A 13,386-nucleotide genomic window follows, 5' to 3' on the forward strand; every position below is an offset into this window, starting at 1 on the left:
TGTATTTCTATACGAAACTTTGTTCTTCTGTTGCTGGCCAAAGGGGCGAAGATTTCAACAAAATTGAATACGATATAGTTGAATACTTATCTCACGAATTATCACAGGATGAAATTATTACAACTCTAAGCCAACTAATAAAAATTGAATGGCAATTGAAAGAAGCGTTGAAGTGACCTTTCAGTGATCATTAAGTCAACTGAGAGCACATTGCATGGCATTATATTTCAATTGTTTTTCAGTCGTTTCTTTTCACTTATAGAGGTACACTTAAATTTTTGAGAACTCTCTCTTTTTTTCACTGTCTCTTTCACATAGCAATAGAACTTCATTTCCATTATGAATTCCGTCGATGATACATTGTATGGTCCAGTAAAAGTTGAACTAAATCTCAACCATACTCCTCACCAAAATATTAACTGCTGTGAAGGAGAAACTTCAGATGTATTAATATTGTTCTACAACATATTAAAGAAGTGGTGTAAATCAAATGTGGATTCTAAAAAAATTCAGAGAACTTTCAGAAAATTAAAATCTCAAAACTTTTTAAACAGCAATACACATGACTTTTCTACGCTTTCTAAAACCATTTCTCACGATAAATTAAAAACTAGGCTTTTTGATATCATAGGCAACTGCTTCCTCAATAAAAATTGAACTCTAAATATTTTCATATTTTGTTATTGTTCAACTACAAAATTACTTCGTTAAAAATCATTCTGATTTTACACGAAAGTACTCTGAAGTTGATATTAAAAAGATGCTGTAGTTCCTCATTGACAACATTTATGTAGTCTTTGGAGACCAGGTTCTCCAACAATCTGCTGGAATTTCGATGGGCATTAATTGTGCTCCTTAATTAGCCGACCTGTTTTTATATTCCTTTGAAGCAGAATTTATTCAAAAACTTCTTCGTGAGAAAAAAAAACTCTTTCTGTGGCCTTCAACTCAACATTTAGATATATCGACGACGTTTTATCAATTAACAATGGTTACTTTCATTCATATGTTGACTCGATATATCTCAGTGAATTTGAAATAAAAGACACCACAGAGTCTGACACATCTGTTTCATATTTGGATGTTTTACTGACTATAGCCGATAACGGCCAACTATAAAACGATATTGTATAACAAACGAAATTACTTTATCTTTTCCTTCGTCAACTTTCCTTATTTATGTAGTAATATTCCACTAACACCCGCATATTGTGTTTACATTTCCCAACTTATTCGATACTCAAGAGCATGCTCCGAGTATGATCAATTTTTAAACCGAGGCAAGTTACTGACAGATAAAAAGTAGATGTTACAGAATTTTAACAACCTCGTTTAAAGTCAGTATTCCGTAAATTCTTTGGTCGTTATAATGACCTTGTTAGCAAATATAACCTATCATTGAGTCGTATTTTGGCTGACATGTTTTATACCAATTGTTAGGCCTTTGTTTTATACGACTACGTAATGTTCCGTCTAACGATTTGTTGTAATTTGTAAGAGTTAAATATAAAGTTATATAAAATATACATACACAGCACCTGACGGACAATAACTGAGCAGTCCAATTATTTGGCATCGTTGTTTAATCTTGGTAGCATAGTGAGTACGAATTCCGACTATAATGTGAGAAGACCCAGGATCGAAGCCCTTATCCTATATTATTTTTTTTTAAATGCAATAATCTTTTTTCAATGATGTAAATAAGTATACGTATTGTTGTTATGATACAGATGTAAAGATGAAGATAACAAAACGAACGTGATCAGGGCAAAAATACGGAACCCTGGAAACACCAGAAGTGGGACCAGGTGCTTAGGTGGAGTAAGCATACCCTGTCGACCGGTCACACCTGCCTTGAGCCCTATGTATTGATCTGGCAGATGGAGTACTCCATAGTCAAATTTAGTATGAAAGCAGTGACCTAACAAATGGTTTGAAAAATGTCAGACAAAATTCGACCCAAAAAGAGGTTGTATTTACCAATAAGGTCATTATAACGACTGTAGAATATGCGAAAAGCTGACTTTAAATGGGGTTGTTGAAATCTTTGTAACATTAACTTATTTGCCAGTAGCTTGCCTCGGCTTAAAAATTGATCGTATTCAAAGCATGTTATTGCTTATCGACTTATCTGAAAGTCTTCAGAAAATTTTGAATATTCTGTTTATTTTCAGATCTCTTACAAAACTTCATACTTGGAATTCTGGTGGGATAATCCATTTAAGTACACTACAAATTCACCATAATTTCTACGTCCTCGTCCTGGTTGTACATTCTATATATTTGTAAAATTTGGCGATCTTAAATTTTCTAAAAGTTCATTGGAATTTTTGAGAATCCACATCTGATTTACACCACTTCTAGAATATGTTTCTTCTATACAGCAGTACTATTTTTTGTAAGAAGTAAAGATAGGGGCTTGGTAGAGCATTTGCTGGATCCGGCAATTCATCCCTCTTTGTAAGGAGTTTTATGAAGTTTAGGAATCCAGCATAAGTATAGAAGATCGAACTCACCTTGGTTGACTGGAATGTTAAAAGGAATAAACACTCAGATGTGATCTTGAAGAATTTCATTCCTAGAAAGTGAACTGTGAGTATAAGTTGGATTTCAAGACGTAGAATTAAAACCAAGTTCTTCTAAGATACAGTTTTAATAATGAGCCTTGCAAACAATGACGATATTGTTACAATATCCTTGTACTCTGGAACCATAACATATTGTTCATGTAGTCTTTCTTTTACAGAGTATCTCCTCCGATTTAGTGAAAAAGGAAGGAGATGGTTCGCTCATTGCCTTTTTAAATTTCTGATACGATTCTTTAATATATTCCTAAAACACAATTCATTCTGACAAAGCGTTCATATGTGATGTAAATGTTACACAGATCACTATAATTAATGATTTTCTTACTTACATATCTTTCTTGCTTCAAATCAAAAACAACAAGATGTGTTTGTGAAACACTGATGCCCCCGTATGGCAGCTTATGGCGAAGGTTAAAGTTTCTGCAAGTCAAAATCCAGGCCAAAAAATAAAAAAATGTCAAATTTGAAAGCCCTAGCTGCAACTATTCAAAAGTTATGGCGAAGGTTAAAGTTTTTTTAAAGTAAGTAAAACATCAAGGTCAAGGTCAAAGTTGTTGGTATCCAAAGAAAGGTCTTGTCACAAGGATTACATATGTAAAGTATGAAAGCCCTAGCACCAACCATTCGAAAGTTATGGCCAAGGTTAAAGTTTTTCAAAAGTAGGTCAAACTATGTCAAGGTCAAAGGGTCAAAATGGTTGGTATCCAAGGAAGGTCTTGTCACAAGGATTACATATGTGAAGTATGAAAGCCCTAGCACTAACCATTCAAAAATTATAGCCAAGGTTAAAATTTTTCAAAAGTAGGTCAAACTCCTATGTCAAGGTCAAAGGGTCAAAGTGGTTGGTATTCAAAGGAAGGTGATGTCAAAAGAATTACATATGTGAAGTATGAAAGCCCTAGCATCAACCATTCAAAAGTTATGGCCAAGGTTAAAGTTTTTCGAAAGTAGGTCAAACTCCTAGGTCAAGGTCAAAAGGTCAAAGTGGTTGGTATCCAAAGGAAGGTCTTGTCACAAGGATTACATATGTGAAGTATGAAACCCCAAGCACCATCTTTGGGTACCATCATATTTGACCTTTTGACCTTGACCTTGGAGTTTGACCCACTTTTGCAAAATTTTATGAGACTTTAACCTTGGCCATAACTTCTGAACAGTTGGTGCTTGGGGTTTCAAGCTTCACATGTGTATTCTTTGTGACAAGGCCTTCCGTTGCATACCAACTTTGACCTTTTGACCTTGACCTTGGAGTTTGACCTACTTTTGAAAAACTTTAACCTTGGCCATAACTTTTGAATGGTTGGTGCTAGGGCTTTCATACTTCACATATGTAACCCTTGTGACAAGATCTTCCTTTGGATACCAACCACTTTGACCTTGACGTTTGACTTTTATTTAAAAAACTTTAACCTTCCCCATAACTTTTGAACAGTTGTATCTAGGTCTTTCAAATTTCACAGGCGTATTCCTTGAGACAAGACCTTTCTTTGGGTATCAACATTTTTTATCTTTTGGCCTGGATTTTGACTTCCATTTGAAGAAACTTTAACCTTCGCCATAAGCTGCCATACGGGGGCATCAGTGTTTCACAAACACATCTTGTTACTATTATATTACATACTGTTTTGACTCTCTGTTGTGGCCACACGTAACCCGGGGATCATGATTTGGGGGGAAACAAAAACGAGAATCTACACTACATGAAGATAGCATTATCAATATGACTAATTGTGCCCAGCTGTTCTGCAGTTTTTTGAAGATATTTACTTACATATTTTCCTGTGAAACTTTGACCCTCTGTGTAACCCAACTCTAGCACCAGGGGGCAAGATCGGAAAAAAAACGATTCGACACTACACAGAAATGCTTAAGATGTAGATATGGCCCGTGGTTCTTGACATAAAGATTTTTCTAACATGTTAATATATAAAACGTTAACCCTCTTCTGTAGTTCCACTATACCTCAGAGGAAAGGGGGTTCGTGATTATCATGTAAAATGTTAACCCTCTACTGTGGTCCCACTATACCTCAGAGGAAAGGGGGTTCGTGATTATCATGTAAAACGTAAACCCTCCACTGTGGTCCCACTATACATCAGAGTAAAGGGGGTTCGTGATTATTATGTAAAATGTCAACCCTCTACTGTGGTCCCACTATATCTCAGGGGAGAGGGGATTCGTAACTATCATATAAAACGTTAACCCTCTACTATGCATGGTCCCACTATACCTCAAAGGGGGGGGGGGTGAGGGGGTTAGTGATTGTAAGGAACGTGAACCTACACTATACGAGGTTTTTTTTGGGTATCAATATGACTAATTGTGGCTATGTTGTTATTGAGAATGTATTGTTATTACATTTGCATATAAAATTGAGAACGCCCTATTGTGGTCCCATCCTAACTCCAAGGTTCATGTGTATGATTTCTACAAACCTGATTGAACACTACATGGGAATCCTATCAGACCATGTGAATATTTTATGGCTGTTCTTTATAAGGAGATTTTTTTCTGAATTATTATGAAAAAGAATTAAGCGAAAGTGTTCCTCAATATCGATTACACGTAATTTGGTATCTTTTAAGATTATGTTTTATTTGTGCAAGAGTATTTCATGCAGAAAATTGTGCAGTAATGACATTACTTTCATCCAAAATTAATAGAGAAAATTATTATTCCTCTTACCATCTGTAATGAGTTCTTGAAAAATATATTTTCATATTATTTCACAGATTTTATGGGTACGGCATTATCAAAAAGGAAAATATGAAATTGTGTATGTTCCATGTCGGAGTTACTGTTTGCCTATAAATGCATTATCAAATTTTTAAGTGACTTTAAAATGTTCACGGTGCACAGGGGGTTCACAGGGCGAGCGCAGATACCTATTCAGTTTCAATTTAGATCCGTCTCTTCAAACCGCACGTGACATTTGGTACGTCTAGACTTTGATGTCACATGACGTCGTATGTAAGTTGCATAACCAATCCGAAGCATAAACAGTGCTAATTTTAATTTTAAAAAACAAGATGTGTTTGTGAAACACGGATGCCCCTGTATAGCAACTTATAGCAAAGGCAAATCAAATATGTTGGCACTCAAAGTAAGGTCTTGTCTCGAGGAATATACCTGTGAAATATGAAAGCCCTATCAGCAACCATTGAATAGATATGGAATAGGCTAAAGTAAGTCAAACATCAAGGCTAAGGTCAAATGGTCAAAATAAATGGAGCCCAAGGAAAGGCCTTCTCACAAGAAATACACATGTAAAATATGAAAACAGCACCAATCGTTCAAAAGTTATGTCCAAGGTCCAAGGTTAAAGTTTCCCTAACAAAAAAATACTATAGTAAACTATAGTTAACTATAGTTTACTATAGTTAACTATAGTAAATCAAAGTTCCAAAGTTTTCACTATAGTAAATCAAAGTTCCAAAGTTTTCACTATAGTAAATCAAAGTTCCAAAGTTTTTGCTATAGTAAATCAAAGTTCCAAAGTTTTTACTATAGTTAATTAAAGTTTCAAAGTTTCCCTATACTTAATCAAAGTTTTAAAGTTTTTTCATTAGTTTAACAACTTATGTATTTTTATTAATTTTGTTTGATTATTTAGCCATTTTAGGGGAGTGGTGGATATGGGGTTGGTTGGGGCTGGTTTTTGTTGTACATCTTTATTCAAATATACAAAGTAGTTAATTCAAATGCAATATTGACATTTATAAATTTTAAAAAAAATACATGTTGACTGAAGTTGATGAAGCAGATATTTTGATTCTAAATGACACAATTTTTTTGATAATATATCATTTTTTCTCCATAAATAAGACTTACGTTACATCTGCATGACATTAAAATTAAATACATTGAAATAAATATTGCTTATTTATCGGCGCGAGCGACAACCTTTACATTAAAATTCATATCGTGTACATTATTCTTTTAGGGGAGGGGTGGGGTTTTTAAAATGTTCTCTAAAGCTTTAATGAATCTTAAATTTGAAATATCATAAAATGTAAAGAATGGGAATCAAAAACATAATTCCACGGGATTTATCGTACTTAACCAAAGTTTCAATGTTTTTACTATAGTAAATCAAAGTTCCAAAGTTTTCACTATAGTAAATCAAAGTTCCAAAGTTTTCACTATAGTAAATCAAAGTTCCAAAGTTTTCACTTTGGTACTATAGTTAACTATAGTAAACTATTGTTAATTATAGTTTACTATAGTAATTTTTTGTTAGGGTTACCAGAAGTAGGTCAAACTCCAAGGTCAAAGTTGTTGGTATCCAAAGAAAGGTCTTGTCACAAGGAATAGACATGTTAAATAGGAAAGCCCTAGCACCTACTGTTCAAAAGTCATGTCCAAGGTTAAAGTTTTCCATAAGTAGGACATACTCCAAGGTCAAGGTCAAAGTTCTTGGTATCCAAAGGAAGGATTACATATGTGAAGTATGAAAGCCCTAGCACCAACCGTTCAAAAGTTAAAGTTTTTCGAAAGTAGGTCAATTTTTGCCTTTTCTTGATTATTTCCCCCTGGAAAAGGGGCTTGGTCCTTCATTTTAACAATTTGGAATCCACTTTATCCAGGGATGCTTTGTCCAAGTTTGGTTAAAATTGTCCAAGTGGATTTTGAGAAGTTGAAAATGTGAAAAGTTTACAGACAGACGGCCAGACAGAAAGCTAGACGGACGGACGCTGGACTAAGGGTGATCAGAAAAGCTCACCTGAGCTTTCAACTCAGGTGAGCTAACAAATTTATAAAAAGATTGCAAAACTCACAGATACTCAGTATTTCTCGCATATGAATAAAGGTTTAAAGTTTATTGAAATACTAGTAAGTGCATTTATTGAAATTATCACAACACGTGTTTACCCTGTGTTTATTTTGACTGACGATCTGATTGGTTACTGTATTTTTAGAATACCTGTTCTACGGGTATTCTGATAAAGCACGTATGTTTAGTTAACGCCAATCGAAGGTTCTCTCTCTCTCTTAGTGCAGTCCGATGTTTCTCCACCAACTTGCCCTTACAAATATCGTTTTTATTGATTTTTTTATACCCCTGTAATCAAAGATTCGGGGACATATAGTCTTTGCTCTATCCTTCCGTCTGTCTATCTGTCTGTTTGTCCACAAAAACTTTAACCTTGCCAATAACTTTTGATTGGTTGGAGCTATGGCTTTCACATTTTACATGTGTATTCCTTGTAACAAGACATTTCTTTGGGTACCAACATATCTGACCTGTAGACCTTGGAGTCTGACCTGCTTTGGCAAAATTTTACCAAACTTCAACCTTGATCATAACTTTTGAACAGTTGGTACTAGCGTTTTCATACTTCACATGATAAGAACTTTCTTTGGGTACAAATATGTTGAACTTTTGACCTTGACCTTGAAGTTTGACCCCCTTTTGAAAAACTATCACCTTGGTCATAATATTTGAACCCTTGGTGCTAGGGCTTTCACATTCTGTATATGTATTCCACGTGTCAAGACCTTTCCTTGGTTCCAACAATTTTTTACCTTTGACCTTGAGGTTTGACCCACTTTTGAAAAACTTTAACCTTGGCCATAACTTTTGATGGTTAGTGCTAGGGTTTCCATATTTCACATGCATATTTCTTATGACAAGTCCCGCCCTTGGGTACCAACAATTTTTTACCTTGACCTTGGAGTTTAACCTACTTTTGAAAAACTTTAACATTTGTCATATCTTTTGAATGTTTGGTGCTAGGGCTTTCAAATTTCACACATATATTCCTTGTGACAAGACCTTCCCTTTGGCATGATTAATTCTTGTCCTTGGAGCTTGACCTACTTTTGATAAACTTTTAACTTTGGTCATAACCTTTGAATGGTTGGTGCTAGGGCTTTCATACTTCACAGGTGTTTTCCTTGTGTCATTAACCTTTTTAGGGTACCAACACTTTTTATCTCTTGATCTTGACCTTGGAATTTGATTTGCATTTGAGAAACTTTAACCTTTGCCATGAGCTGCCACAGGGGGGCATCAGTGTTTCACAAACACATCTTGTTCTTATCTTTCTTTTTTGTCTATGTAGATATACAAGTTTCAATGAAGGAAAATTAAATTTGTATCTATATACAGTATTGTTATTTATTTTATAAATCATCAATCTGATTAAAATCAGATCTATGTTATACTCCAAAATTCTGATAGTCACTGTACAGCAGCTATCAGAATTTCAGAGCGTAACAAAGATCTGATTTTAATCAGATTGATAAATCATTTGTATGCATGTATTTTGTAATAATAAACTGCACTTGCAAGAGTGCTTCTGTACTATATACAGTGTTAATATTTATTTTATAAATCATTTATGTTCAACTGAGTGGAAATGAATAAGAACATAGGTTGGAATGACAAAGACATAAAAACTGAAAAGTTAGGGGAAAAATGATTACCTTGATCAAAAAATCTTATCGTGCCTTGATTCTGGTTAAAAGAAAACAATGTAATGATTATTTTTTTTATTTTCCCTAAAATATCTAATCTCATAATTCCTCTTCTTCTTCCTGTCTAATAGTTTCTTTCAGTAAAGAGTCTGCATCTTTAATCCTAAATAAAACAGGTATATGTTCCAGTGCTAAGTTTGTGGTTTGTAGGAACTGAATCCAGTCCTGTAGGGATTCCTTGCTTGAGTCACTTGTTATACACATAGCGTACACTGTCCCATCCTCCTGCTCATGGACTGACTTCTTGGGGACGAGAGCTGTCTGTTCCTCACCAGACAGAGGGGTTGTGAAGTTGAACATGTCTGTAAAATAAATTGAACGCACAGTTCATTTCAAATTGTATTTCATATGTAAAGGCTATAAGTAAAAGTTATAATGGCTATAAGCATATCTGCTCACAAAATTAAACATTCTCAAAATGTCACTATCTCAGAAATTCATACACAAATTCTGTTTTCATTCAAAGGAAATTTTTTTTTCAAATTCAAAATTACTTAGCTCCGATAAGAGATACTAAACCATGTCTGTTAACCTTGCACTTATCTGAACTAACAGAACTGACAGATCTCTGTTTTAACTAACAAAATTTGACCTCGGTCAATCAAAATCTCTGACAGTCTTCAGAAAATTTTGAATATTTTGTTTATTTTCAGATCTTTTACAGAACTTCATATATGGAATTCTGGGGAGACAATCCATACTATAATGCATCATACCTTCTACATCCTCCTCCTCGAGGGCTTTATAATAGTCAGGGTCCTCTCCTGTTATTTCTTCCTCTGGGTCCGTTTTAAGGAAAAACACTTTCTGACAAACTTTCCGGAGATAGACATAATGTTCCCCCTCCACTATGATGGGTTTAGATGAGGGATGTCTGGAGAGAAGTTCCCTCTGTTTAGGACTCTGTGCACTGGCTATAAACTTACCACTCCTTGTTGCTGAGATCTCACTTTCTTTTGAATCCTACAATAACAAAACATGTCATATCTTCTTAGGAATCCTAGCAATATTCAAAACATGTCATACATGTATCTCCTAAAACATGCCACATCTCCTAAAGAATCCTAGCAAGATTCAAAACATGTCATATCTTCTTATTTAATAAGGATCCTCGCAATCAAGTTAGAAAGAGTGTCCTGTCAATGTAAGAAGGATGTCACGGGATGTGTCTAAATTCTTTTGAATCCTAACAATGTATAACCAAGGGGGCTGCTAACATACTTTGCTTCAATTTTCGTCATAACTGTATATACAATGTAAAAAAGATTCCTTTATATATATATATATATATATATATATATATATATATATATATATATATATATATATAGTGATGACATTAAATCAAGCATAGTACATTACTGGCCCTTGTGTGGATTACACATTTTTTTAGGAGAAGCACTGGTATCTGACAATACTGTAGCTCTATAGGTGTTTATACAAAACTGACATACCGATTCTGAATTTTAAATTGTGAAAATTGTTAGAATTTGAGGTAATTTCACACTGCTCAGTATTTTAGTAATTTTGTGAAATATATAGAGAAATTCCATTTTAAGTTAAGGTATGTCACTCGTGAAATTTGTTATATCAAGGATTTTTTGAGAAGTATACTTTGGATAAGTACTCATATAGTATGACTCAAAATCGCTGAGAAAATGGGGGGTCAGTGTGCATCTAACTGAGCTACAGTACAATTAAGTTGACCTTTTTGCACTTAAATTGTAACTCGTTGGTTAATCACTTTAACCATTATCATATTTTATCAGATGTAACCATGGCAATAAACATAATCTTATTTTACGTAAAATAGTTTGAATAATATTTATCATTGAACAAATCATGCAAATTAATGCGCGTAAATTATTGTGTGACCTTTTTGCACTAAAAAAGTCTCATATTTGGGGTATTAAAAATCTAAATAGGCAATAGAATATTTTCTTGTATCAAACTTTTTACGACTTATGTGCTGATCGGTCAAAAGTATCGAGTAGTTTAAAATAATGAAAGAAAAAGTTGGGGTCAGTGATGTAAATTTTGAAATATTGGTCAAAATATGGATTTTCTGGCAAAAAACTGTGTAAATTTTATCTCGACTTCTTTAATATATCTTCATTTTTTGGCAAAGTTTGTTGAGCGAAGGTATAAATTTTGTTATAAAAATATAAATTGAGACCTATATTTAATATTCCAGGCATATCATAATGGAAAATATTCCCTGAGTAAAAGTATGTGAGACTAAAGTTCCAAGATATTAAATTTAATAAATGTATAGATTTGCAGAATTTTCTGCTTAATATCCTTCCACCACAAGAAATAGTCCCTTACAAATCTTGCTTCTTTATGAATTTTTGAGCAGTTTTTTAATTGAATGTTGAACATTTTAGATTGTTTAATTGAAATATGTTATAAAGTTTGAATTATAATAAATAGTTTTTAAGTAAGAGGTTCTGACTGAACTTTTCTAAAAGGCTGACAAGTGACATACCTTAAGAAGTGGAACAATAATATATTGAAAACTAACGAAATATAATATAGAATTAGTCCAAAACTAATGGAGGAGTATCAATTTAAATAAAAGATTATCATTTTTTTTAGGTAAACTCACATTCACAACTGTTATCTTTGTTTCCAAATCAAAACTCATTCTCTTGAGAGCCAAGACAGCGAGCTGAATGGGGTCCTTTGGTGGAGGTCTGGGAATAGGCCAGGGGTTCATATACTTAAACTTTGGCATCCAATACAACATCCTCAGGTATCTTGTAAAGACTTTGGATCTTTGGGAAAATCTAGATATTATCATTCTGCCAAATTCTTCATCTGGTATAACTCCTGTGAATGAATAGAACTGATGATGAATGCATTCTTTCTCTGTTGCAACTTGTATAATTTTTTTATGATGAAGAAATTGCATTGACAAAAGATACAACTCTATCAACTGTTTTAAAGAGTTAATGTTGACCTTCTGTGAATTTAAATGATATAAAAATAGATAGTTTGAAATATATGTATTTATTCTGGCCTACATAGTAATTCATTCTGAAAAGAAAATTTGAAGAGATTATTTTAATATGCAAGTAAAAAAAATACCATTATCAAACATTTTAGTTAATATCTGCAGTGCAGCATCCTGTTGTCGTGGGAATGGTGTAAATTCTGCAGCAATCTTAGATGTGGGTAGATACTTTCCCTCTGGAAATATGCTGAATATCATTTTGTAAACTTCTAGATTATACTGCAGTTCATATTCCTCAAGTTTACTCAGAGCTACTTCTCCAAACTCTATATGCCCTCTCATATACAGCCCAGCATTCAGTTTGTAAATCTTAACAGCGGTGTTGAATGTTTCCTGGGTTTTTTCACCACTTTGTTCCACTTGTTTAAAAATTCTGTTCACAAACCTATCTGTTTTGCTCTCAAAAGAGGCCACATTAATTTTGTACGGGATCTTTGTTACTACATCAAGTTCTTTCACTTTCTCCTCCACGAGTTTGGCGTCTATTTCCCTATCCTGTTCCTCTTCTTCCTTACTTTTCTTTTTCACTTCTTTTCGGGATTTAAATCGATTATAGAACATCAATGGCGTTGTCTGGTGATAGTTCTTAACACAGTTGGTCTGCAGTAAACTAAAGAAAAATTAAACATATAGCATATTAATTTGAAAAGTCAGGGGCATGTGCAAACAAGTTATATTTAAGTAACTCACTTAGGTTACTTCACTTAATCATAACTAAACAGAAAAAAAACATCTCATTTGAGTTAATTTTTAAAACCAAATACAGGCCAGGGTGTCACTGGGATACAATGTAACAATATCTTCAATTTTACAAATATTCTAGAGAGAGTGTTATACTGTATTCTCCTATGAGCTGGTATACCGAACCCTCTACCACTGTCTACCATTATGTCATTTAGAAGTGTGAAATGCTTGAATTCCTAACCTTGACAAGTTGCATGATTCAATTAAACCAGGGCCTATGATCTGCTTACCCTCTCCTCACAACCATCGGTTGATCAAAGTTACATCTCCGTTCTTTTAAAACATTTACTTGATTAGTACCTACCTAGCATTTGCTGCAAGATATTTTCTTTCCACAGCATGACAAACATCTCTTGATAATAAATTACGTAAACACGTTAAGATCTGCCTCTTTGTCATGTTCTGTTTGTAAGAAAAAAAATAGTGCTACCAGATATGTGATATCATACAGTAACAAATATTTCTGTTCTGCAAATTATTGTTTATAAACAAAGAATAATGTCAATCGAACATGGGATGCGCTGCTCACCTTTCATGGGCATCGAGGAATTTCGGTCT

General features: G+C 33.8%; 1 protein-coding gene across 1 annotated transcript; it reads right to left on the reverse strand.

Annotated features, from left to right (window-relative positions):
* Positions 1-9,068: 9,068 nt before the first annotated feature.
* Positions 9,069-13,386, reverse strand: LOC133200895 (evolutionarily conserved signaling intermediate in Toll pathway, mitochondrial-like). The gene is made up of 6 exons (XM_061336710.1): positions 13,358-13,386; positions 13,133-13,230; positions 12,159-12,694; positions 11,677-11,900; positions 9,785-10,031; positions 9,069-9,370 (listed from the first exon to the last, which is right to left on the reverse strand). Exons 2-6 carry the CDS (start codon positions 13,225-13,227, stop codon positions 9,108-9,110), a joined length of 1,365 nt encoding a protein of 454 aa, XP_061192694.1. The 5' UTR covers positions 13,228-13,230; positions 13,358-13,386; the 3' UTR covers positions 9,069-9,107.

Source organism: Saccostrea echinata, unplaced genomic scaffold (genome assembly GCF_033153115.1).
Source record: "Saccostrea echinata isolate AGI-Se365-2 ecotype Australia unplaced genomic scaffold, CSIRO_AGI_Sech_v1 ptg000041l, whole genome shotgun sequence".
Taxonomy (NCBI): Eukaryota; Metazoa; Mollusca; class Bivalvia; order Ostreida; family Ostreidae; genus Saccostrea; species Saccostrea echinata.